The sequence below is a fragment of the Tiliqua scincoides genome, chromosome 3, assembly GCF_035046505.1.
Source record: "Tiliqua scincoides isolate rTilSci1 chromosome 3, rTilSci1.hap2, whole genome shotgun sequence".
Lineage (NCBI taxonomy): Eukaryota > Metazoa > Chordata > Lepidosauria > Squamata > Scincidae > Tiliqua > Tiliqua scincoides.
This window is the reverse complement of record NC_089823.1, coordinates 234,842,079-234,869,654: the sequence shown is the minus strand read 5'-3', so window position 1 is coordinate 234,869,654 and position 27,576 is coordinate 234,842,079. Positions and strand designations below refer to the sequence as shown.

Sequence of the window (27,576 nt, the reverse complement as noted above, 5' to 3'; positions counted from 1 at the left end):
TCTTCCCTGACCTTAGTGAACCATTGTTTTAGCTGAGTTATCAAGAACTATGGAAGCTTAGAAGTTGTTTTGCTCTGTCAAGAAGGTCAGAGAGCGTGGCTTCTTTACTGGCTTGCATTGTGGGTTATGTCCTGCCTGTTTGATAGTTGCAGGGAGTTGTCTTTTGGCCTTAGCCATGGATTTTTCCTTCATTAATTTATTACGCTTGTTTTGTAGGGCCTGACACATCTTGGGAAAGGGACCCTCACCCTCTGTCCTTATCACAGTGACCGACAGCTCATGAGCCAGGTGGCTGTGGCAGGCCTCCTGACCGTGCTAGTGTCTTTCCTGGATGTGCGTAACAGTAAGTACTGTCTCCTGGAGTCTGGGAGCATAACCAATGGGTCCTTCAATCTGGAGGACCCTAAAAATAGCTCCATTTTGCTGCTTCAGTTTTTTGCTTGTTAGTGGAACCAAAAGCCACAGCTGAATGTTTCAGGAGATAAATGCAAACACCTGCTTTGACCGCCCTCTGGATTCAGCAATCCAGACAGTAACTGTGGATGCTGCCTTCATAGTGCCCACCATACATCATATGCTGTGGCTCCTCCTCCATATCTGCTAATAGATGCTGAAAACTCCTGCCTGCTGTTCCCATTTGAAGTCCCAGGTTTAGTCTCCAGCATCTTCTAGTCTTTTTTAAACAGGACTGGTAAATACCTCTGCCTGAGATTCTTGACATTAAGGTAGGTCATGCTCTGCGACAGCATAAAAAAGTTTGTTTCACCTGAGCTAAAGGTTTTGGGTCTAGATCCTGCCTTACATTTTGTACTTGATATGAATGACTAAGTACAAAACACATCTTGTGCTGTTGAGGATAGTTTGAATGAGTGTTTAAATTGCCACTTGACAAAGTTCACAGAAAGTGCACAGAGGAGATCTAATCTTAAAGTTTGCTCAAGTGACACAAAATGCATGTTCATGTGTTATCCAAGTGAAGTAAGACAGGCTGTCAGTAATCAAGGGTATGTATGCATATTTCAGTTATAGTATAGTGGTCCTGATTCACATTGTGCCAAGTGATAGAATGGGTTAAAAATATCATCTTCAGAGCTGAGAGCTAACCCTAGTATGAGTGAAAATGCTTCATTATGTGTCATTTAATAATGATGAGGGCACCATCAGATAGGAGAGCTGGGGTGTTCTATTGATCTGGTCTCCACAGGCCCTGAATTTTGTTTTTCCCTCTTAGTAATCCTGGGGAAATCCCACTACGTGTTATATGGCCTTGTAGCTGCCATGCAGCCACGCATGCTCGTGACCTTTGATGAGGAGTTGCGACCTCTGCCAGTGTCTGTGAGAGTGGGACAGGTAAGCAGGCTCAGAACAGTAGCTGGAAATGGAAAGTGAGGGTGGGGGAGGTCCCTTTGCTTGGGATGCCTCACTGGATATTGGGCTGCGGTTTCTCCAGAAGTTCAGGTTTTGTGATGGATAGACACGATTGAAAATTTGGGATGTGTGACTCTTATTTTCTTAGATCCCTGAAGGTCCCATTGTTTAGTTATGAGGAAGTCCTGGCCTTAAATGTGGGGTAGGAATGAGGGTTACCTACTATTTTTAACCTCTGACCTCCCTCTCAGGCAGTGGATGTGGTGGGCCAGGCTGGCAAGCCGAAGACCATCACAGGCTTCCAGACCCACACGACACCTGTGTTGCTGGCCCATGGTGAGCGGGCAGAGCTAGCCACAGAGGAGCATTTGCCAGTCACACCCATCCTGGAGGGCTTTGTTATCCTGCGCAAGAATCCCAACTACGATGTCTGAATCGCCAGAGATATTTCTGTGGGGGTGGGAAAGGGAATGGGATGTGGCACTGCAACGAAGAACTAGTCTCACCTGGTTTGTTTTGTTACAGAAAGAGTTTGATTTAATAAACTCTACAGAATGCTCCTGGCTTCTTGTTCCTCACTTCAAGGCTCTGGATAGAATGGAGAGAAACAAGAATTTTTTGTCTTGGCTTATTAGAGGGAGGGGCATATTTTCTGAGCTGGTTGCACCTTAAAGTCTTGTAAGGAGTGCCCCCAGCCACCAGATGTAGTGGGAAATTGGGCATTCTTGTGAATCTGACCATAAATAAATACTTTTGACTGAACCCAGTACTTCATTTTGATTAATTACAAGAGTATTTTTGCGAAGACCAAGGATGGTTGAGACATGCTGAAGGAGGGGAAGGCAATTGGGCATAAAGAGCTAGAAAGAATAAGAGTAGATCTTAGTGGAAAGATAGGAAGCAGTTAGCTGAATGCATTTTGGGTAAAATCTGTTTTTCAGGAACAGCTAGTAGCGACTTGAGGAAGGTTCATGAATATGGCAGAATTAAATAGACTAAGGCAAGATACCCCCCACCCCAGATGCAATATCAGGACAATGTTATTTGTTGTAGGTGTTGCTTGTAAAGATTACAACAAGATAATACCAATGAAGTTCTTTGTACACGTGGAAATATTACAGAGATGCTAATTTTTATTATGGTGTGGTAGCCGGTGTGGCTGTCACTGTCCACGAATACGGGGAAGATGCAAGGAACACATTTTGGATATTTGTGGAAACACAAAATGGAGGGCTTTTGTAGCCACCTGAAATGGACTTTTAATCCAGCTGTGGGGCAAACCAGTATATCTGGTAAAACTGATATTATTAACAGTATTTATATACCGCTTTTCAACTAAAAGTTCACAAAGCGGTTTACAGAGAAAAATCAAATAACTAAATGGCATATATATAAAACCAGTTTCAGGAAGCCAACTGACCAAGCTAGTCTTGGCTCACAAGCACTCACACTTGCCTTAGATCAGTGTTTCTCAAACTGGGTTGAGACTCACTAGGAGGGTCACAAGCCAATTTCAGATAGGTCCCCATTTCAATGTGCATTATACAGTATTTTTAATAGACTTGATGTTACCATGGTATGTGACTGTGTTTGGGGAAATGTGACAGATCTGTACTTTTAACAGGCTACTACGATATGCTTTTAAAAATGATAGTCAATGGGGATTACTCCTGGGTAAGTGTATAGAGGATTGCAGCCTTTGGGATGTTTGGGGAATTAAAAAAAAAAAAAAATGGATCAGCAACTACTTGAGAGGTTTAGGAGGGTTCTTCATTTAAATAAATTTTTAAATTTCTACTTATTGCAAGCATTTAATTTACTGGTTGAAGACCAGGAAAGAGAGAGTGGGTGTCAATGGGCAATTTTCACCATGGAGAGAGGTGAAAAGCGGTGTGCCCCAAGGATCTGTCCTGGGACCGGTGCTTTTCAACCTCTTCATAAATGACGTGGAGACAGGGTTGAGCAGTGAGGTGGCAAAGTTTGCAGACGACACCAAACTTTTCCGGGTGGTGAAGACCAGAAGTGATTGTGAGGAGCTCCAGGAGGATCTCTCCAGGCTGGCAGAATGAGCAGCAAAATGGCAGATGCGTTTTAATGTAAGTAAGTGTAAGGTCATGCACATTGGGGCAAAAAATCAAAACTTCACATATAGGCTGTTGGGTTCTGAGCTGTCTGTGACAGATCAGGAGAGAGATCTTGGGGTGGTGGTGGACAGGTCGATGAAAGTGTTGACCCAGTGTGCGGCGACAGTGAAGAAGGTCAATTCTATGCTTGGGATCATTAGAAAAGGTATTGAGAATAAAACGGCTAGTATTATAATGCCGTTGTACAAATGGATGGTAAGGCCACACCTGGAGTATTGTGTCCAGTTCTGGTCACCGCATCTCAAAAAAGACATAGTGGAAATGGAAAAGGTGCAAAAGAGAGTGACTAAGAGGATTACTGGGCTGGGGCACCTTCCTTTGAGGAAAGGCTACGGCGTTTGGGGCTCTTCAGCCTAGAAAAGACGCCTGAGGGGGAACATGATACAAAATTATGCAGGGGATGGACAGAGTGGATAGAGAGATGCTCTACACTCTCACATAACACCAGAACCAGGGGACATCCACTAAAATTGAATGTTGGGAGAGTTAGAACAGACAAAAGAAAATATTTCTTTACTCAGCATGTGGTTGGTCTGTGGAACTCCTTGCCACAGGATGTGGTGATGGCATCTGGCCTGGATGCCTTTAAAAGGATTGGACAAGTTTCTGGAGGAAAAGTCCATCATGGGTTACATACACATGATGTGTATGTGCAACCTCCTGATTTTAGAAATGGGCTATGTCAGATGCAAGGGAGGGCACCAGGATAAGAACAGCCCCACTGGATCAGGCCATAGGCCCATCTAGTCCAGATTCCTGTATGTCACAGCTGCCCACCAAATGCCCCAGGGAGCACACCAGATAACAAGAGACCTCATTCTGGCACCCTCCCTTGCATCTGGCATTCTGACATAGGTCTCATGTTATCTGGTGTGCTCCCTGGGGCATTTGGTGGGCTGCTGTGAGATACAGAAAGCTGGAATAGATGGGCCTATGGCCTGATCCAGTTCTTATGCTCTTATGTAATTTGATTTTGTCATATGTGGATGTTAAAAGTTTTCCTGCTTGATTATGTCACTTACGGCCATGCCATCACTTTCAATGGGTTCCAACAGATTGTCGTTCTGAAAAGTTTGTCCCAGTGCTAAAAAGTTTAGTAAGCACTGCCTTAGTTACCTAAGTTACCTTAGTTACCTAATAGGTGTGAGATAGCCACTGGGGTGAGGAAGAAAAGCTTGTGGCTTGGATCAGAAAGGGGTGGTTAATGGTAAAAATAGCAAGAATTTAACTTAAAAGAATGGGAAATGGGGCAAAATGAAAATAATAAATCCTAATGTGACTTCCTAACTTTTTTTCCTGTCTGGCATGCCTTACATAAGATGCTTGGATCTTTCTCCAATATTCCAAGGTTCACCTTCCATCTAAGGGGGTGGTGACTTTCAGCAACATCCAGGTTAACTAGAAAATGTTGGAAACTAATTCAGATGAATCAACTTCTCATATAGTTTTCTGATAGCTGATGTGCTTACTTTTTTGATTAGCAGTTCAAAGGAAGGAAATTCCAGGTCAACCCCTGGGTCTCCTCTTGGCTGAGATCAGGTGTTTGGATTTGACCAATGAATGGTCAAGTAGACACCAAACTCAGCAGGAACTTGTTTACTTCCTGTTCCTTGGTTCAATCAAGGACAGATGGCCACACTGGTGCTTCCAATACATATTGGTCAAGCTGCTCCTGTGAATATGCAGGTTCTAGGAGCCAGGATAGCAAAGAAAAATGGCTGACTCATCCAAGACAGTACCACGACCCACCATTCAGACTTTTTTGTGAGTGACAAGGTCTCTGCCATGTGAATTTGCCTATGAAGAGGTATGTCAAGGCCTGAAGGCCTTATCAGACCCTCTGGTGGCCTCAGCATGGCCCATGACAGCATCCCTGTCACACCACACAGAAAAGCTACTTGAACCATCTTTAGGGTTAGGAAGCAAATGCCATTAATTCATTTAAGATTTGTATCAATGGAAAAGTTTAGTGGTGGCCTCCAGGCACTTGCTGGGTGGGAGTTCAGCCCTCAAGTCTATTTGAGTTTGGTGCCTCTGAGCTCACATCTCCTTTTTCTTGAACCTACCCATGACCACCAGCAGAATGGGAGGGGTTTTCCCCTCAGCAGAATGCCATTTGACCAGTCTGTGTGCCAGGGGAAGTATATCTGCTGTGGGTTAAATAATCAAGAAGTATATTGGCAACCTTCAGTCTCAAAAGACTATGGTATCGCGCTCTGAAAGGTGGTTCTGGCACAGCGTCTAGTGTGGCTGAAAAGGCCAATCCGGGAGTGACAATCCCTTCCACACCGGGAGCAAGTGCAGTCTGTCCCTGGTCTGTCTCCCTGGCTATGGGCCTTCCTTCTTTGCCTCTTAGCCTCAGACTGTTGGCCAAGTGTCTCTTCAAACTGGGAAAGGCCATGCTGCACAGCCTGCCTCCAAGCGGGCCGCTCAGAGGCCAGGGTTTCCCAAGAAGTATTCACTTGAAAATCATATACCTTTCCCTTTAGCACAGTGTTTCTCAAACTGTGGGTTGGTACCCACTACGTGGGTCACAAGCCAATTTCAGGTGGGTCTCCATTCATTTCAATATTCAATTTTTAATATATTTGGTATGTGACTGTATTTGGGAAAATGTTACAGATCTGTACTTTTAACATGCTACTCTGTATATGCCTTTAACACTCCTGGGTAAGCATGGGTAGGATTCTAGCCTGGGACTGTTAAAAATTTTCCTGCTTGATGATGTCACTTCCAGTCATGACATCACTTACGGTGCATCCTGACAGATTCCCATTCTAAAAAGTGGGTCCCAGTGCTAAATGCTTGAGAACCATTGCTTTAGCTTATCAAAAAACCCAGGCTCAGACAAGAGAAGTATGAAGTAGGTTCTGAGACAACACTAAACATTGGAATCAAGATAATCATGGCCTTGAAGGGGGGCTGGAAAAAGCCAAGGCAAACTTATTTCTAAAAGACAAACGGATGGCTGGAGAAGAAGAAAAGAAACAGATCAGTGGAAAAGAAGGACTTTCTGGGGTGAGAGAGGAGCAAAGGTATAGTAGTTGTAGTACAGAAAAAATTCTCAACATTTGTCCACTTCACATGGTCCGTCTATTCCAGGAGTGTCAAACTCCTCATACAGAGGGCGGAATAGCATTCATGATGCCTGCTGAGGACCAAAAGTGATGTCATTAAGCAGGTCATGACCAAAAACAAGCACTTTTTTTCACTTGGGAACTCATTAGCTGCAAATGACAAGAGAAAAATATACATATCTTGATCATATTCAAGATATAGGAGAGCCCAATTTTCAAGTGGGCTGCCCTTTCAGCAGTAGCACCTTGCCACGGCTCAGCAGCTGGGAGCCTGAGGGTGGGATAGAAAGCTCCTGCGGGCCGCATCCAGCCCCCAGGCCTTGTGTTTGACAGCCCTGGTCTATTTAAAGTACTACTGGAAGTAAACTGGGGGGTGACATTTCCATTTATAAGTGGGGAGACTGGATGCGATGTGACAAACACCTGTAAGAGGCTTGGGGTGGGTGGAGTGCAGAAGAGCATGCTGTGGAGCTGTGTCCACTGAGCTGAGCGGAGCTTCACACTGCTGTTCGCTGCTGGGCAGCAGCAGGCACCACCTCAGATACCGCTGGTGAGAAACACTGTCCTGGAAAGGGGGGGGGGCAGCAGCCCAAGATGAGGGGTGTGAAGGAGCTTGTGGAGCTGGACCAAAGGCCTGTGCAGGGACCTCTGGAGCGCCACAAGGAGGGCTGGGAGCAGCAGGTCTCGCTGTTTCTGGTCTGGGTGGGGTTTGAAGCAGTGGCATAGCTGGGGGCGGAGCAGTGAGCCTCACGGCAGAGTGCCAGCAGCCCCCCCTTGGAGCCAATCTGGGCATACGCCTCCTTCTGCACCCACCGCCCGGAGTGGCTCCAAAGGGGGGCTGCTGGCACGCTGCTCCACCCCCCAGCTACGCCACCGATTCAAGATACACTGCCCCTGGCCTTGGAGGTACCACGAACCCTCCCAGGCTGAAGGGCCGCTGCGGGAATAGCAGGCGGGGGCCCTGGCCTGTGCCTGCCTACTCAGAAGTAAGCCCCTTACTCCCAGGTAAGCGGCCTCAGCACAGTCGCCTAAACCCCCTGGCCTCGGAGGCGCCCCCCTTCGGAGCTAGGACACGTGTCCCGGGGACGGAAGCAGCCGGGGCGACACGTGCCACCGTCGCCCCCGGAAGCGGAAGCGCCTCGGGCGGGTCATGTGACGCGCCGCTCCGCAGGTCACATGGCGAAGGCGCTCCCCTCCCCCTCGCAGCAGCCCCAAAGTGAGGCCAGGGCGGTCACGTGACGCGGGGTGCTTCGCGCCCCTCCGCCCAGAGAGGCCTCAGCGGCGTCCCGCCCCTCCCTCCCGCTCCCTCGCCCCGTGACCGCCCCTTCGCCCCGCCCCTCCCCTCGGAGCGGCTCCGGAAATGGTCGTGCTGGGCTGGGCTGCGGCTGCGTCGGGCCCCGCCGCTCCCCGGACTGAAGGAGACTGAAGGTAACTGCGGGGGGAGGGGCGCGGCCGGCGGCCTCTGCGGGGCCCCCCTTCCCCTCCTCCCGCGCGCCCCTCCCGCCCTCTCCTGCCGCGCACTCGGCGCGCCCCGCCCGGCGGCCGCCATCGCTGCGCCTCCAGGCCGCGCACCACGTGGGCCGAGCGGCCAGGCCGGGCGCCCCTCAGGTCGCCACTGCGCCGGCCTCCCTCCCCCGCCCCCGGCCTGGCTGGCTGAGGGGCGCCTGGGCTGCCTCCCCGGGAGGCCCGCTGGCGAGAGGGACGCTCCCGAGCAGACCCGCAGGCGGCAGGGGGCCGGCTGTGAGGCCGCGGCCGCCCCGCTCTCCTGGAGCAGGCCCGAGGCTGCAGGGAGGCTTCCTTCTGAGTAGACCCGCACAGGCAGGGTCCCGAGGCCGCAGCCCGGCCCCGCTTTCATGGGAGGAGGCCTCCTGCACCGGGGTGGGCCTCGCTTCTGAGTAGGCACGTGCAGGGCGGGGCTCCAAGGCCGCAGCCCTGCCTGGGAGGAAGCCCTTGGACACAGCGGGCGTCACTGCTGAATAGGCGGGCAGAGGCCTGGCTGGGAGGCCGCCATCCCGGCCGCGCTTTCCTGGAGGAAGCCTTGATGCGGCAGGGCCTGCTTCTGAGGAGACGCGCAGGACTGGGCTCTTGCACTCCCGCCCCCACTTTCCTGGGAGGAAGCCCCACTGAGCACGATGGGACTTACTTCTGAGTAGACACTCCTGGGATCGTGCCCTGAGGTTGCCATCTCATCCACGCTCTCCTGGGAGTAAGCCCCCTTGAACACAATGGGACCTATCTCTGAGTAGGCGGGCATAGGATTGGGCTGTGATGCCACAATCCCAGCCAAGCTTTCCTGGAGGAAGCCCCCTTCAATGCAACAGCACCTACTTCTGAGCAGACTCTCATAGGATTGAGCTGTGACAATCCCATCCACACTTTCCTGGGAGTAAGCCCCCTTTAACCCAACAGCACCTACTTCTAAGTAGACACTCATAGGCTTGGGCTGTTTATAATCCTGTCTACACTTCCCTGGGAGTAAGCCCCAATGAACACAATGGGACATTTATGAGTTGACACGCATAGGATTGGGCCTTGGAACCTGCGCCTCAGGCCAGCCCTTCAGATATGCCTCAGGAAGAGGCGGTGCCTCTGAGCATGGGCAGAAGGCCCTTTGTCCCCTCCCCTTCATACATTCAAGGCTAAGAGGCAGAGAGTTTCTGGATCAAGGGTGGGAGGCTTGTGGGGCTCTGTCTTAAAAACAGCCGCCACCCCAAACCATTTTATCTGTATCTGTACATAAATATGTGCGCGCACATGTGTGTACATACATACATACATACATATATATATCTTATATGGTATAAGGGAGAGGTGGGTGGGGAGGCAGGTGAGGCAGAGCCTCCTTGCTGGAGTCCTTCAAAAAGTACTGCCACCCAGTGAGGTGAGGTAGAGCCTTCCCACTCGAGTCCTTCAAAAAGCACTGCTGCTGTGTGCTTGAGTACTTCACACAGCAGCATTGCTTTTTGAAGGACTCCAGTGGGAAGGCTCTGCCTCACATGCAGTAGCACTTTTCAAAGAACTCTGGTGGGGAGGCTCTGCCTCCCCTCACACAACCACATCTCTGCCTCCCCACCCATTGCATATCCCTGATATATGTGTATAGATGTGTTTGTTATTACAGTCTTTTCACCTCCCCTTCCTTCTTTCCTTCCACCATCTAAATTTCGGAGCCCCACAACCAAATCTGGGTTTGGATTATCATATGTGTCTTTTATACATAGATTTATGTTTTGCTCTCTCCCCTTCTGAATTTAGGTATCTTAGACCTGAACCTTACAAGCAAATTCTTCTGTACTGTATGTCCTTGGCTTGGCACTTCTAAGGGCAAGGTCCCATCTCTGGAATCTAGTTATGGGGAAAGCTTTGTACCTTCTCAGAACACTTCCCCATCTCATGAGAGAACTTGGTCCTAAAACCCAAGTGTTTTCTTTGTATAAGACCCTAATGACTAGATACACTCATTGGTAGGCCTGAGCCCTACCAGACAATCCATTCTTGTAGTAGTGTGAGTAGGACCAAAAATTAAAGTGTTGCGTTCAATACTTTAAAGGGGCAAGCATATGCCTCCCCCCAACTCTCATAGGGTCACAGCTATAATGAAGGGACATAGTCTTCCTGTTGTTGTTGTTTACAGAATCTGTTTTCTGAAAAGAACCATCTCGTCTTGTGTTGATGAGTCCAGAGTCCTGATTTCCTATACAAATAAATGAAGCAAGAGTTATAGATTTTTATTCTAAGAAGAGTTAATGAAATCACGTACAGAATTTCCAGCCCTTTAATTGTTTTCTTCTGTTGCTGCATACATCAGTGGTTTTGAAGATGGACACTCATAAGGCCTGAAATTCTATTCTCTGAAATTAAAAGGCCTTTATTCTAGAACCTGTAGTCCCATGGTAGTTTGATCAACCCCAGTCCTTTTCTGCTTGGTTAGTCTCTATCTGCGTAGCCCCATCTCCTATATTTTCTGTACTGCTTAAGATCTTATGCTTCTTTATTATATCTGAGACCAAGGAAGTATTGGTGAGGGCTTGAGGCTGAGTGATAACTTGATCACTCTTTATCACTTTATCACAACATCTCTGGAGTGACAGCTCAATCCTATGCTTGATGCTTAAAGACCCTGAAACTTAAAATCAACTTTTATCTCACATGATATACTTGGTTGGTTAAAATGCTGTGTTCAGCCACATATTATTTACTTCTTTGTTACGTTTCAGTCTGTTACTCTTTTATCTATAGAATTCAGCAGCTCTCTCATGCTCATTATCTAGGAGTTCTTTGACACATTCTTGTATGAAATATGCATAGTCTAAACCCTACAGGCAGGCCTGTCAGCTCTGTTTATAGTACTGGTAATTTTGGACTCAGTACACATGGATCATAGAACTTTATTCTATATATTACAATTTGTTCTCTTATTACTTGTTGCATCTTCAAAACTTGCATAAATTTTAAGACTGGGCCTTTATAAAATTATTTTTCTGGCTCTTTCTGCTTGTAATATTTGAAAACAATCTTAATTTCGCCTGTTTGTGTTCCTTTACATCTGATTCTTTCAGATTTTATCTGGAGAGCCTGATCTTTTCTAGGTAGTGTTTATAAGGGCACTGAACCTGAAACCTGGATTGTCAGACAGTCCAATCATACCTAAACTTCCTCATGCTGATGCACAGGCATGGGCTATGATGCATCCCATGGGGAAGTTTAGCAGGCAGACAGTTTCCTTGAGGTAAAGGGACATTCATCCACTTGCCCTGGGGGAAGTCCCAGCCTGCACATTGGGTCAGCTCAGACCTGCACCAGCTATGTAGCTGACACATCTATGTTAATCTGTCTTCCCGGTTTGAGCCCAGGAAGGGGGATCTGGACTTCCCATCAGTATCCCTACGCGGCAACAGTATCCCTACGCAGTATCCTATACTGTTGCAACATGCTTTACAGCACATTTGTGGCAGTCTGTGCCAGCAAAGCATGTGCTCTGTGCATCAGTTCAATATGTGAGGTAGGCTGTCCTGCCTTCCAGTTGGAAGTTGCTTTGTCTCTGTCCCTTACCTGTCCATAGTTAAAATAATTCTGAACCACTGAGATGGCATGTAGAATGTAAAGAACAGCTGATCTTGCTTCAACACTGATCTGTAGCGTCCATGGCTTCCTTGCAATACTACTCTACAACAGTCGAAAGTTGTGATGTCCTTAGATTTTCCCTGCTGTATCTTGACAGTTTTACCCCAAATGGCAACTGACTCATTCCTGTTCTGATGGGGATAAAGATCCAGACTCCCTTCACACACTATTTATTTAAAAGACTTATACTCTGCCTTTCCCCTTGTGGCCCAAGGATGTAATGGTCAAAGTGCATTAGGTGTTTTTAAATCTGCTGCCTGACTGGGACAGATTCCTTTGTTCTCTTCTGTTTGTAAATAGATGAATCCATTATTTTGTTACAGATGTGTGTCATTCCATACTAATTCTATGCTCATTTACTTAGAAGCCCCATTATATTAAATTGAGCTTACTCCCAGGCAAGTCTGTACAGGATTATGGTCCCAGTGTGTGAGTATGTAGGACTAGATCTCCTCAAGTGGGAGCATCCTGTACTGCTAACGTTTGTTATGTAGCAAGAGAGCTGCTCCTCTGAAATATTCTGCCCTATTTGAGGGCCAGATGTGCCTTTTCCTCCACAAGCTATGTAGCAATCCTGTGAACATCTAATTAGTAGTTTGCATGTAAGCTTCTCTTGAGTAAACGTTCTTGGGAATATGCTGTAATTCTAATTGGGTTTGGAGGCTCCTTTCTATCCTGTAGATAGAGTTGTTTGAAAAATGTGTATTTGTTTACTCAGAAGTAAGCCCTTTGTGTTCAGTAAGACTTGGGCTAATCCTATCTTACTCACTAGAAACAAACACCTTTACCAATAGATTTGAAGTCTATACAGTGCTGGTTCCAGCTTTGCCCTTTTAGGGGATTTGGTCTGTGTGCCCTTTAATTTTGGGAATCCCCTTCCGTTTCTTTGTGCCTGAATTTTGAGGGAATCTGACTCCTCAACCCCAATATGTCTGTTTTTAGAGCTCAGTGTGATGCCTCCCCGTTCCCCAAATTATAGGGCTACACTCAGGCGTAGGATAAATAGGGGTCCAATCCTATCCAATTTTCTGCAGAGCAACCTCATGGTAAAGGAACAAACATTCCCTTATCTTGAGGAGGCCTTCATGACTCCCCCTCCACCACAGGATGCAGCGTGTGCCCTGTTGGCTGCACCAGCACTGGATAGGATTGGGCCCTAAGGCTCCTGAATCTGTGTGCTATGCATGCAGGGGGTCTGTAAGACTTTCCCAGCCCACCCCCACTCACTGCCTAGTATATTGAGAGGCCTTCCTGTGCCAGGGGGCACAACCTATGCAGGGTTCTCACAAACTCATATAGTTGGAAACCTTTGCTGTGCACTGCAGTTTGCTGAGTGCCATCCCACTGCAGTAGGTGCCTTTGAGAGAGTGCACACAGATGCACCCTTGGAACTGGCCTTTCCCAAGCATGTAGCATTGCCCTTAGGGCCCAATCCTATCCAACTTTCCAGGGCTGGTTCAGCTGCAGTGCAGTCTGGAGGTAAGGGAACAAATGTTCCCGGACTTTGAGGAGGCCTCCATAACTACTCTCCCACCACAGGGTGCATACACACCGCATTGGCTATCCCAGGGTAGGAAAGTTGCATAGGAGTGGGCCCTTAGATCCTATGCGTGTCTACTCAGAAGTCAGTCCCATTTAGTCATTGGGGCTTACTCCCTGGAAAGTGTGGATAGAATTTGCAGCCTTATGGGGCAGTGGCACAGCTAGAGGGGGGGGTGTAGAGCACTCAGTTTTGCAGGGAGCCTCACCTTAGCTTGCGAGCATACGCCTCCGTTTTGCACCCCACCCTTTAGGCACTCCTCCAGCTCGCTTGCTGAATAGTTCAGGAGCCCTGACCCTTGCCCAATCCCATCCATACTTACCTGGGAGTAAGCCCCATTGACTATAATGCGGCTTACTTATAAGTAGGCATGCATAGGACTGGGCTGTGAGAGCCCAAATCCTATGCGTGACTACTTAGAAGCAAACCCCCCATTCGAGTCAATGGCGCTTACTCCCAGGAAAGTGTGGATGGGATTGGGCTATGAGGCTGCAATCCCATCCATACTTACGTGGGAGTGAGCCCCATTGCCTATAACGGGGCTTACTTCTGAATAGGCATGCATAGGATTGGGCTCTGAGTTGGATGCGGGCAGGGGGCGCATCGCCCACCGCCTGCAAGGACGCGGGTTGCTGTCGCTCGCGCTGCAAGAGCCCAATGGGTCTACTCAGAAGCAAGTCCTATTAGCGTCCATGGGCTTACTCCCAGGAAAGCGTGGCGGCTAGGGCTGCAGTCCTGGGGAGGGTGCTTGCGCTTCCCGGGGGAGACAGCCCGTGGAGCCATTGAAGCGGGCCGGCAGCCGGAGTGGCAGGGCAAGGGCAGGGAAGGTGGCTCGTCCCGGAACGCGCCCAGGTTCCCTGCAGCCCCACGTGCTCTCCTCCTTCCTTCCTTCCTTCCTCCCTCGCCTGCCTGCGCCCTGCCCTCGGCAGCTGCTGGGCTGGCCCCGCCGCGGCTCCTCCCCTTCCTCCCTCCTTCGGTGGCTGCAGCCGCTGCGCCGCGCCGGTTCTCGGGCTGGGCGCCTGCCTCGGCGATCCGTCCGCCCCACGTGCTCGCTCGCGGCACAGACCGGGTACGATCGGCCGCGGGAAGCCCCGCTCTCCTCCCGCCTGGCTGCTCCAGCGCATGGCCCGCTGCGCCTCTCTCCCCCTCCCCGCTCCCTCCATGGGGCCGCCCGGCTGGGACACGTGTCCTTGGGCGGGCGGACCGGGCCTGCTCTCAGCCTGCCGGCCTTTCCTCCTGCTGCTCCGCCGGAGGCTGGCCCTGGGGGGCTGGGAGGAAGGGCGGAGTGCAAGGGGGGAGGCAGGACCCTTTCCTGCTGCGGATGGGGGCTCTGGGTCTTTTCCCTGGCCTGCGTCCAGCCCCCAAAGCTGGGTTTGGGGCTTTCCATAAGGCTGTGTGTATTTAAGACATGGGGTCCTGGTGTTAATGTATTTGGGGAGCCCCCACTCCAGTGTTTCTGGCCTGCCCTTGTTTGGTGGCTGCTGCCTCTCAGCCCCCTTTCTCCTAGTGGAGAGCCCTTAAAGGTTGATTCCAGTCTTTTGTAACAAAAAATATGGGGCGCAAATAAACCTTTGCATTCCCCTCCTTAAATTATTCATTTCCTTTGTGTTGCCCCCTCTGCAGAACCCCCAGTGTGTTTGTTTTTGGCTTTGGCCTGGCGGATCCTTGTTCCCAATCCTTGTTCCCTGCAAACATATGTTTGTTCCGCTCCCTGGAATAGAGACTAATATTTTTTTTAACCCAATTTCTGTGGGGTTTCTTGAGGACACCCGAGCATTGGGATTTCGCTGCCTCAGGTTACTGCTGCGGTTCAGTTTTAGTTAAAACAGTGAAAAGGTGGCTTTTGTGACATGTCTTGAGGGTGGCTGCACGTTGTCTAGGTGGGGTTGGATGGTGGCAGTGAAAGGGTTTTGCAGTGTGGAGTAACACCAACTGTTTTTCAAAATGTGGGGGAAGGAAGGGGAGGACATTTTCAACCTTGAACATTTCCTGTAGTTTGCCCCAAAGAGGGAAGGGTAGAGAGTAGGGAAAACTGGCAACATGCGCTTCACATTTGTGGCAAGCAATTCTTTGTTGGGCTGTTTCTGGCTTTGGGACTGGGCAAAACTCTGGTATTTTCACTGTGAGTGTTCTGAGAAAAGAAATGGGAGAGGGGGAGGCTGCATGCTTGTTTGGTCACAAGTCTTGCTGATCTCACCTGTGTAGTTAAGTGAGGGACTCCATAATGGAGAAAGGAAGTAGGGAGACATTGTGGCTCTTTATAATTCCCAAGCGCATGGGTGTGTTCCTCCATAAGAAGGGCTGGGAAAGTAGTTCCAGTTCTTCTGCTCCAGAATAACACTTTTTAGGAGCTAGCCCTGCGCATGCATAGAAATACCTAGGAACTAGCACTAACTTTTTCAACCTGGGATATATCTTGTAGGAGCCATAGCACAAAGAAGAAATTTTTTAGTTGCCTTGGCATGTTTTTACTCCAATAGTTCCAGGTCTCTGGTACTACTGTGCATGATCAAGATCTCTGGCACTGCTGTGGGCTACTTGCTGGGAAGCAGTTCCCATAAAGTGGTAAAGCCCCTTACCATTGCTATATGACACTTTGTGTCCCTTATACTTTACAAACCTCCTTTTAAAGTCACTTGTAAAGCCTCCCAACAGCCTTATGCAGCAGGTAATCTTTGTGCTAGCATTTGCAAGAACTGTGGTCATGAGAATGAATGTGGAATTCCCTAGTTTGGGTTTCACTTTGGTCATGGGCTCATAGGGGATGGGGAGCAAACTACTATCAGCTCCTCATGGTGGGACGTATGAGAATAATAATACTGGCCTACCTTACATGACTGTTATAAAGATTTCCAGGATAGTATGTGAAACAGTTTGAACATGTGTGGAATGTGCTGTATACACTCTAAATGTTGTTGTTTTCATTACACAGTTCAGAAGCTGAGGCTGACAGACTGACTTCCTCAAGGCCATTTGGTGAGTCTGTGGCCAAGCTGGATTTTTAAGCTCAGGTTTCCAAAAAGTCCAAGGATACAATTTTGTTCACCTAACTACACTAAGCTTCCCATTCCAGGGCAACATTTGTCACAGAAAATATTTCTGTGTGAGAAATCACATGTAATCTAGCATGTAGCATATAGAGCAAAATATTTTACTGAGTGCACTTGCTGTGAGAAAGTAGAGTGGGTATATGCAATTGACAGGATAGATCTAGCAGCATCTGTGTGCTCTTTCTGTAATGTATGCGATTCCCTATGCAGAAGTTGTGATCTGCCCCTTAGAAGCAGCTTGTTTCCACTGTAAGTTGTGGAGTAACAATTGGCTCTGCATTCTTTCTTATACGTACTTCTGGACTTGTCCAGAGAAGTTCTCTTCCAATAACCTTTGCTCAAAGATGGTACCTGTTGCTGTTTGTTGCTCACTTCATGTCATGTGGCAGAAGGAACAAAGTACTGCCTCTAGGAGGAGAATAAGGAAGAAACTAAGAGTAGTTGCAGAGGTGTGAACTGCTTCCTCTTTTGCTTTTCTTTTTTAACTGGAGAAAATTCTGCCCATCCAGGGTATCTTGTATCCATCCAAATACCCCATACTAGTGAGGCATTTCAGGAAATGATGTAGTTTCTGGCAAGGGATGCAAGGCTCTGTTGCAGTGTGGTTAATCTGGAATAACTTCCGCTTCTGCTGCCTTGATTGATGGTGTAGCTGTTACCAGCCTCAGCTCTCCCTCTGCAGTATGGGAAGTGATAATGCTGGCCTATGTCTTGTAAGAATTACGTTGAAAGAATATGAGACACTGAAGTATTACAAGAATGCTGCTGTTATAAACAGCCTTCAGGTTCTGCCTGCAGTTACTAAAGTAGAATTGGAATTTTCTCTCACCCGTGATCACTCATTGCAAGGACGAGAGGAAGATATCTACCCTGGTTATCCATATAATGGGGTGATTAGAGACCGTAAAGGAGTAACTGATCTGCGTCAAATAGTCCAGAGTTTGCACTCCAGGGTTGCCTTAGGATTCTCTGCGCATTTGAAATAAGGATGTAGTGTGATGGGCTTAAGCATTGAGATGAATTACTGTCGAAAGTCAGTTCTGGTCTTAGGGAAAGCTGCCTGAGGTGCTTGTAAGTGAGTCTTTTGCTTTGATTTTCTTGAGAAAGATCAGACATCTGCTGAAGATGTAATTACATTCAGCTGAGTCTGTGGAGAAGGGCTGCAGGATCACTTAATAGTATGCCCTCCACCATTCTGCTAAACCTTGTTGGTTATCTTTGTGATAGAAGTGGGATAGGGAGAGAAGGGTGTTCATGACAACTTCCTGGAAGGATCTCTTGATACAGGTTAGTCACTGCTTACTGCCCTGCCGTATTTGCAATCAAGTTGGTTAAAGAGTGGCAAAAGGAACTATTACTCCCTCCCTCTAGTGTATGTTTGAGTGGAGTGAGGATTGTAATTGAAATCATTAAGTATAAAACTGGAGGTAATAATTATTTAGAATTAACACAAATTTATAGTGTATGATTTTGTATATAGGTGTGATGGTTCTATATGACAGGTGGGAGATATGAAATGCTCAAGAGTAACAGGTGGCATCCAGACATTGTGTGTTTTTTTTTGGTGGAACACTGCAGTGGGGCTATAACTGGGAACTCAAAGCAATAAGCAGCATTACCTAGATATTTCCTACCTATTATTTCATCATCAGGCCTGGTATTGATGTGATACCAAGATTAAGCTACCTGTTCTTTATCCTATAATTGTATTAGTTTTTGGTCCATTATGTGGTTGCTTCGTGTTGCTGAAATTGTGAACTGGGAGGCAAATTGGTTGTACAGCACCATTCTAGTACAGTATGTGGTTGGGGAAATGTATTAGAAAGCTGTTCATTTTATCTGTTCTCCCTACCAAATTCAAAAAGTAGGGTCTTTTTATGTGCATTTCTCCAGTGTATGAGAGAACAATTTTATAATTTACTACCTTTTGTTGTACTTTAGAAGATTTGTTCCCACATTAGCCCCATCTGCAATGGGGAGAAAATTGATTGATTAAACAATTTTAGTACCACATTTGGTTAATTGAAAACAGTTTTAGTGTCACATTTGCCAGGGGAGGGGGGGAGAGAATGCAGTCTTTCAGATATCTCTATAATTTGTTTTTTCATGTAGTGCTGTCACTATACCTAGTGTCTTAAAGTTACAAACAAAAAGAGATGGTCCTTCTTCTGAGAATCTTAATTGTTGCTGGCAAAGGGATAGGACAAATAGAAGAGAAATGTGGAGGAAGGGAGAAAATAGACAGAGAAATGTTGGAATATGGGGGGGGCACTGAGCACTGTAGATACTTCTGTATTTACCTGTTGAAGCTACCCAAAGCAATTGCAGAACAAAAAGTTCCTGCTGTGTCAGATGCTTCTTAGGTTTGACTCTGAAACCTGTCAGATTTTAGGACAATTTAGATGACCCAAACAGATGAGCTAATGCAAAGGAAGTCAACCCTGCACCCTCCAATTGCTGCCTGAGAAGACCAAGTGTACTGTTAATCAGTGAAATTCTAAGCATAGTGGTGCTTAATACCAAATTTTGGAGACTTTGGTTTTTTCCCTCCATGTTGGAAAAAAAGCCTGGAGGAAGCCATGTTGAAAGCCATGTTGAAAGCCTGGAGGAAGGATGAAATTGCAAAACAGCAAACTGGGGTTGTGACTGTAGAGCAGGGGTGCCCAAACCCCGGCTCTGGGGCCACTTGTGGCCCTTGAGGCCTCTCAATGTGGCCCTCAGGGAGCCCCCAGCCTCCAATGAGCCTCTAGCTCTCTGGAGATTTGTTGGAGCCCACACTGGCCCGACACAACTGCTCTCAGCATGAGGGCGACTGTTTGACCTCTTGCGTGAACTGTGGGATGAGGGCTCCCTCCACTGCTTGTTGTTTCATGCCTGTGATGCAGTAGTGGCTGCAAAGGAAAGGCCAGCCTTGCTTTGTGCAAGGCCTTTATAGGCCTTGAGCTATTGCAAGACCTTCATTCATTCATATAAGCTCATCTTCAATATATTCATTTATGTAAACTTTTGTAAATTTATTCAAATTTTAAATGTAAATTCTTTTTTCCCCCCGGCCCCCAACACAGTGTCAGAGAGATGATGTAGCCCTCCTGCCAAAAACTTTGGACAACCCTGCTGTAGAGGATGCGAACCACCACCACAGGGGCTGTCCACTGCTCACATGGGAAGTCTTTAGTAAAACTCTCTGGAGGTGTAAGATTTAGGGTTGAAAATATATTCTGTAGTTTATGGTTCAGTAGTGTTCATTTCAGAGTGTTCTTCCTGTACTGTGGAAGAGAGCCAGTTCATAGGAGAAGTGATTGTTCTGGATATAGGACTCTACTAGGGTGAAATTATTCCTCCTGAGTGTGTACATCATGTTTTTATTCCTTGGTACACTGAAACTCCAGTAGCCTGGTACCTTCTGGACCTGGAGGGGGTGAATTGTCAGATATGTCAGAGTATCAGGAGGTACTGGCAAGGAAATTTAGGTCTACTGTACTGTACATAGGTAACTGCTTGCAGTGCTAAAGGGGTGCTAAAGGAGTACCTCTCTGTGGTTATGGGTCTGGGGTGACTTTTGGCAGCTAGCACAGGCAGCTTCTCTTGCCTCTCCCAGTGGGACTGGACCAGGAGCATGAGTGATGTGGGGGAGCAGAGGCCTGTGGCAGCCTGGGGTACTGCCAGCGTTGCTCAGATGGCCACAACAGTGCCAAGCCCCAGCCATTTTGTTGCTGAACTTTTGGAGCTTTATTGTCTATGGCAGGCCAGCTTTTTACTGTTTGATCTCCTGTTCTTTGCATCTTGGTGACACCCTTGCTCAGATCCTGATGACTTCCCACCTGAAATATCTGACACATTTGCTTTCACCCTTCAAGTTCTTGAAGTGACTCTCCTGTTTCCGAAGGAGCCACCAGTGTGTCTCTTCTGTCTGCTGTACTTTTGCAGATGGAGCTACAGATCTGAGCATGGAGCCTTTTGAAACTAGAAGACATGGACAGGCAAGTCGGTACTTCTCAAGAGCCTCTTTCAAAAGGATTTAGAAGTGAATTGTTGTTTCTCCCAGTTCTCACACAGACATTGCAACTGACTTGGCTCTTTTGCTGCACTCCAAGCCAGCCTGAGGTCATATTGACTTGAATAGTGTTCAGTTCAGTAACCCCTTAATGTGCTGTAAGTCTTCTTACTGGTGTATCTGATTGCCATGTCCCTCGGGAGGTCTCTTGGGTGCACATCTCAACATCTGCAGCATGTTTGTTGAGGCAGAGGTTGGCTGTCATAGTTTTTGTGGTAGACCTGAGGTTGCTTTTGTATGAAGCGACTTGAAGGGTGGAAGGAGCAGAAGAATATACCTTTAAAGGGAAGCCTGTGTCCCTTTTCCTGAGCTGACTGAACACTGATTAGAGAAGGACATGCTACACCTCTTCCTAGGCCCCTCAGTTTCTAAGGGGGGGGTCACTCTAGGACATTCTCATATGACTTCACTGAAACAGGCAGGGAATCTGTTCAGAACAGCATCATATTTGGAGTCATCTTTGCAGAAGTAGGTACCTTGCACTGTTTTCTTTTATTCATGTGATTCATTGTGTCTATGGTGGTAAGACCAGCTTCAATTATAAAAAAAAGTGTTTTTATAGACTCTCCTTTGACCGTCACACATGAATCCAGTCCTTTGTCTAGACTTTGCTTGACCATGGCTGACAGTACAGCTCCTGTAGTCCTTGCCATGTTCACAGAGTCGCAGCAGCAAAGGGTCTTTTGGGTTACTGCTCATTCTGGTTTAGCAAGGTTGGGAATGCTTGGCCAGCCTCAAGCCTGGGTGGCTATTGGTTTCGTTTGCCTTTGAAGAGCTAGCCACTGTACACCCTGTCCAGAGTAGCTTTCATCATCATAAAACCCTAGCTCTGACAAACAGGCTTGTGCCCCAAGGGTGGAGAAGCTTCCTTTCCCTATGTGTGGGTGTTCGCTTGCCTGCCATTTTTCCTAGACTGACAATTGAATTTTGGTTGCTTTTTTAATGAATATAGTCAGTGAGAGGAGAGGATCTGTTAGTAGTAATAATAATACATAGTGGCTTCTAATGCTTTAGCATGTTCAAAGTGATTCATTTATAGTATATTGGTAAACCTGGCAATAATACTGTAAAGTAGGTCAATCTTGTTATCCCCATATTGTGGATTGGAAGGGTGAGGTTGAGAGGGAGGCTTGCCTGAACCAAATGAGTTCATGGCACAGGTGAGAGTTGAACCAGGGCATCCTGATTCATAATTTTTTACCCAGTGTGCTACTTTAACTCAGGGAGGAATTGTAGGTGGAAGGGGTGAAAACTAGTCTAAACTGGCTGTGGAGTTGAGGACCATTGAAGAGGCTGGCTATCTGGAAAGGAGTGTGTGTGCTATAACTGGAGTTTCCAGAACATGGATGAGAAATAAGCAGAGGAGATGTACCAAGTAACCAATTGGTTGAACAACCATAGGACAATTCTTGATGGTTCAGTTCCGCACCAACCAGCATGAGCCCCACTTACAACAGTGGCTAAGACTGGAAGGAAAAGACTAAGGTCTTCTTTACCAGCATCATCGCCTTTTTAGAAACTGGCCCTGCAGAGAACTGAGCATATGTTCCAGATTTGTAGGGGGTGGCATCAGATTTCTTGGGACCCCAGCAAGTGAATACCTTGTATTTGCTTTAAAAAAAATATGCATAACTGCATCTTAGGGAGAGCAGTTGGAATCAGAAGTATTTACTGGCTGTTCAAAGAGAGGGCTATGATTTGTTTCCCTGCCACTCCATCTATTTGTCCTGAGGAAGGTCTTTTTTCCATTCCCAACATTTCCTACTTGGTGAATATGACCCTCAAAGCAGCAAAGAATTACACTTTGCATGCAGCCTGAGCAAATTCTGGTGGCTGCAGCTTTAAGTCTCCGCCTTCCTACTTTCACAGTCTTTAACCTTCTAGGTGTTTGTTTAATAGGGTTGACCAGGCTAATTGATATCTGACAGACCTTGAATGGCTGAAGTCTTGGGTGCTGTGTGTGTGAATCTGATAGTAATCAGTGGCCAGTTGTCATGGAAAACAGCTGGTGTGGGGCAGCATCTCTTTCCTCCTTAAAACAGCAGAGTGTGGAGAAACTTTGGGTGGCAGAGCTGGGCTGTGGTCCAGGAATAATTGTCTTAAATGCATGCCTTGTGTATCCCCTTAACAGCAGTGACCTTGTGAGTCAGCACTTCTCCATGCTTGCCTAGTAGAAGCTTTCCTCAAAAATGTGTTTCAGACTTCACTACTCAAAACTTGTTCTGCCATCTCTTCCTCTCTGCCTGCCCCGCTTGTTTTCTGCTCTCTTCTCCAGCCTTAGCTATCTAATCCCAAACTAGTCATGAATTCTAAACCTCATTCAGTGATCCCAGTGGGGTTGTGACCCTTGCCTTGGAATAGCCCTAACTGCAGTTGTTTAGATTCCATCTTCATTCTGAGTAATACTGACCTAAATCATTTTCCTAGTGTTGTAAACGTGCTATGGGAACAAATACTGACCTAAATAGCAGGGTAAAAAAATAACACCTTCCTACCATTCACAAGTGGTGGTCACTGAAAAAATAGCCTTTCTACTGTACTAAAATTGCATCCTGTATCACACATTGTTGTGAGCAAGACAGCAGCCCAATTGTGCCTTGCATTCTGGGTGGGGCTTGGTCCTAAAGCCAGACATTGCAATTCTACTCCTTCAGAAAAAGTGTGTCCTTATTGCATGATATGGTTGCCTCGTGTGGAGGAACTGCAGCAATGACTATTAGTCTGCCCCTGTGTGTGCTGACTTAATGTAAGAATAGCTGTGCTGGATCAGGCCAAGGGTGTATGTAGTCCACCTTCCTGTGTCTTGCAGTGGCTCAGCAGGTGCCTCTGGGAGCACACACGATGACAAGACACCTGTATCCTGTTGCTGCTTCCTGCATTTGGCATTCAGAGCCAGAGTACATCAGTGATTCCCCCACTTTTTCAACAGGCGGCTCCTTTGACTTACTGGGCCATTGGCCATGGCTCCTTATTAGGCCTACAATCCTATACATTGTATAGGGTGGCAAATTTTTCACAAAGATTCCATGGCTCTCCTGGCTGGTTTCTGCAACTCCCCAGGGAACCACGGCTCACAGTTTGGGAACCATAGTGCTACTTCTGAAACCCAGAGATTTCATACAGCTATCATGACTTATATCATGACATCCCTTTTGACATCCGAAGCGGAGTGAAGCAGGGCTGTGTTCTTGCACCAACCTTGTTTGGGATTTTCTTCGCTGTCCTGCTGAAGCAGGCCTTTGGAACTGCAACAGAAGGCATCTATCTCCGGACCAGATCAGACGGAAAGCTCTTCAACCTCTCCAGACTGAGAGCAAAATCCAAAGTCCAGCTGAAATGTCTGCGTGACTTCCTCTTTGCCGACGATGCAGCTGTCACTACCCACTCTGCCAAAGATCTCCAGCAGCTCATGGATCGTTTTAGCAAGGCCTGCCAAGATTTTGGACTGACAATCAGCCTGAAGAAAACACAGGTCATGGTTCAGGATGTGGACTCACCTCCCTGCATTACAATCTCTGAGCATGAACTGGAGGTTGTCCATGACTTTGTGTACCTTGGCTCAACGATCTCCGACACTCATTCTCTCGATACCGAGCTAAACAGGCGCATCGGTAAAGCAGCTACCACGTTTTCCAGACTCACAAAGAGAGTCTGGTCCAACAAGAAGCTGACGGAACATACCAAGATCCAGGTCTACAGAGCTTGCGTCCTGAGTACACTTCTGTACTGCAGCGAGTCATGGACTCTTCGCTCACAACAGGAGAGGAAACTGAGCGCTTTCCACATGCGCTGCCTCCGACGCATCCTCGGCATCACCTGGCAGGACAAAGTTCCAAACAACACAGTCCTGGAACGTGCTGGAATCCCTAGCATGTATTCACTGCTGAAACAGAGACGCCTGCGTTGGCTTGGTCATGTCGTGAGAATGGATGATGGCCGGATCCCAAAGGATCTCCTCTATGGAGAACTCGTGCAAGGAAAGTGCTCTACAGGCAGACCACAGCTGCGATACAAGGACATCTGCAAGAGGGATCTGAAGGCCTTAGGGATGGACCTCAACAAGTGGGAAACCCTGGCCTCTGAGCGGCCCGCTTGGAGGCAGGCTGTGCAGCATGGCCTTTCCCAGTTTGAAGAGACACTTGGCCAACAGTCTGAGGCTAAGAGGCAAAGAAGGAAGGCCCATAGCCAGGGAGACAGACCAGGGACAGACTGCACTTGCTCCCGGTGTGGAAGGGATTGTCACTCCCGGATTGGCCTTTTCAGCCACACTAGACGCTGTGCCAGAACCACCTTTCAGAGCGCGATACCATAGTCTTTCGAGACTGAAGGTTGCCAATATATGATGACTTATAACCTGTGATGGACTGTTCCTCCGTAAATCTATCCAAACCCTTTTTAAAGGCATCTAGGCAAGGTGCCATCACCGCAAGGAGTCCCTCAGTTTAATTATGAACTTCTGCGCCTTCGCTAAAAGAACTTGAGTAGTGAATGAGTTAGATAACTTGACCAGGTTCCCACAGGTAGGCTCTGTAAGGCAGAAACTTATGTATGTCTTCCATAACCATTTTGGTATGCAAATATGGTTTGGAGTTCTTTGCTCCTACTTGCTTTATAACTTGGCAAAACTGTACTGTAAGCTTGCTAGAGATGTAAAATTTCCGGAAATTTTGAAACTCAGAAAAAACCCGATTTTTTTCATTTTTTTCAGAAAAAAACGGAAATTTTCAGAAAAATAGGAAAAAATGCTACAGTAGTACTTTTTTCTTTTCCAGATTGAAAGTCATTCTGTTACTTTAGGAACATAAAATATGACTATGGACAATTTGACTTAGTATAAAATGATCACAACTAGCATATTAAAAATATAGTGTATCCAAACAATTATTACAAACTATTTAATTTTTTAAATAATATTTATTTGTAATAAATGGAGCAACAATCTCCTGAACTGTTTACTAGTTTATGTGGAATAGACAAAAAAACCTCCACAAAACAATTTTTAAAAATCCAGAAGTAATAATTACTCATATTTCCTCTCCACAGTATTAAATAAAAATTTAAAAACCCATTCTCATAAAAAGAATTGAAGTGTATAGAAGGGAGTGGGACTAAGTGTCAATGAATGGGCATGAAATTTAATCAGAATAATTTTCTGAGCTGTAATTATCTGAGCAGGGTAATTATCAGTATCGGTTTCAGTCTCTGCTTCTGCAGCTACTCTGTTGTATCTGTCATTTTCACAGTTATGGACTTCTGAAAACTGAAGGTTTGCCCGGATTGAAACAAGCTTCTCTACCCTTTCACATGTCAGGTTATTTCTTGATTTAGTGTGAGCGTATCCAAACATAGACCAGATTCTTTCACATGCTGCAGAAGATGGAGGAATCTGAAGAAGGTGAGAAGCAAGCGGAGTCAGAGGCTGTGTTGTGCAAAGACTTTGCCGCCATGTTGCAAGAGGAATATGTTTGGCAGAATCCCAGACAGCATTCCTGGACCAAATCCCTGAAGATGTTCTATATTCTGCAACATTTGAAAGTACCTTCCCAACCTCAAGTCCTAAATGCGATGCTTGTTTTGTAATCCAGTCAAATGCAGTAACAGGGCTGTCATCACTTCTATTTCCGCCTTTGAATCTTGGATCCAGCAGATTTGCAGCAGCATGAATTGGATGGCAACAAAATTCTTCCCTTTTAAAAATCAAATCTTTCACTTTACTTTCTTCTGTAGTTGTAAGTGGAGATACACTGAGATTTTCAAAAACAGTTGTTTTATCTTGGTCATTAAATAAGGAATTTCTGTCAAAAGTGCACTATCTGATTCAGATGCAGTGATTGCTGCAGCAATTGGCTTTAGAATCTTCAGGGAATTTTGCAGCTGAACCCAGAAGACATCCTGATCAAGAACTGTGTTTCTTACACTCCTGGGTACTTTAAGATCTTCAACTATTACTGTTTCTTGAGGCGCTTGTTTTTAGTAAACTTTCAAAGGAGATCACCACTCCAGCCCACTAAGTTTTACTACAGAGCTTCAGTGTCACTATTTTATTCTTTGCACTTTTTTCTACTTGCTTCTTCTTGAAAACTGGAGCTACAATATAAGTACTTTTTACATGTTCTGTAACTTCTCTTGCTCATCTATAGATCATTGGAAGGGTGTCCAGTTTCATCATATCATTAAGAAGCAAGTTGAGCCCATGAGATGCACATCCTATTGCAGTAATATGTAGATACTGATCCATTATGATCTCCCATGCTGCTTTCATATTGCTGGCATTGTCAGTCAGCAAAGCAAATATTTTACCACTCCCAGTTTTCTGTAGGACTTCACATGTTTCACAGCTGATATACTCTGCAGTATGTCTGTTGTCTCCTGTTTCAATGCTTTTGTCAAAAACTAGTTGAGGTGTTATAACCAAATTTATAATTCCTTCTCCTCACATTTGTCCATCTGTAAGTAGTGCAAGACACAGTGCTTCATTAATTTTTCCTTGCACAGATTCTATGACACGTTCATATTCTGACTCCAAAAGAGGCTTGCTCAGAGAATGTCTGCTGGGCAAATAGTATGATGGGCTTAGTAATTTCAAAGCTTCCTGCCAGTATGTATTTTCAGTTATTGAAAATGGTATTCCAGAAGAATACATTGCTCATGCAAGAGCTTGATCAATTCGTTCCTGATCTTCAGGTGTCATCTTGTCTACAAATGAAGTTATTGAATAATTTTTGGTTGTAGCTGTCTTCAGTATCTGTTTACTTGAAGATGCTACTGATGAGACAACACTTTGTGTTGCTGCTGATGTTACAGATGAAGTAGAAAGAGGACTTCTTGAACGAAAACGTTGAGGGAAAAACTCTGATTTTCCTCATTGTGGTCCTCTTCACTTAGATCCATGAAGGATTTTTTAATATCTACAGGACACATGTTACATACAAGAAGGTGTTTTGTCATCCTGGTAGCATTTGGAATTGCATATTTCATCTGACAATATTTGCAGATCCCATTTTTCTTCTCAGAAGAACTTGTAAAGTGAAAATGTCTCCATATGCTAGATGTTGGTCTCACCATTTTCCTGAGGGGAGTATGAAAGAAAAATAATTTAATGGCTAATTTGCAAGAAGACTAATCTATGGTTGTGGGTGGGAGAAGTAAAGAACCAAATTAGTAGTAATTAAATCATTATTTACACAAAGGTTATAAAGATAAACTAATGTAGCTCAAT

General features: G+C 46.3%; 2 protein-coding genes across 12 annotated transcripts in view; both read left to right on the top strand.

Moving 5' to 3' along the window:
• Positions 1-2,130, top strand: part of PSMD2 (proteasome 26S subunit ubiquitin receptor, non-ATPase 2) — a 31,053-nt gene extending 28,923 nt beyond the window's left edge. The window contains exons 19-21 of the mRNA XM_066619950.1: positions 217-343; positions 1,232-1,350; positions 1,620-2,130. Of these exons, the coding sequence (XP_066476047.1) occupies positions 217-343; positions 1,232-1,350; positions 1,620-1,802 (429 nt within the window). The 3' untranslated portion in view covers positions 1,803-2,130. The remainder of the gene's footprint in view (positions 1-216; positions 344-1,231; positions 1,351-1,619) is intronic.
• Positions 2,131-7,931: 5,801 nt separating this feature from the next.
• Positions 7,932-27,576, top strand: part of EIF4G1 (eukaryotic translation initiation factor 4 gamma 1) — an 89,784-nt gene continuing 70,139 nt past the window's right edge. For 9 of the 11 annotated variants that reach the window (XM_066619940.1, XM_066619949.1, XM_066619943.1 and 6 more), the window contains exons 1-2: positions 7,932-8,017; positions 16,186-16,229. The gene's annotated coding sequence lies outside the window, so the exon portion shown is untranslated. The remainder of the gene's footprint in view (positions 8,018-16,185; positions 16,230-27,576) is intronic. The other 2 variants (XM_066619941.1, XM_066619939.1) reach the window with 1 other exon arrangement.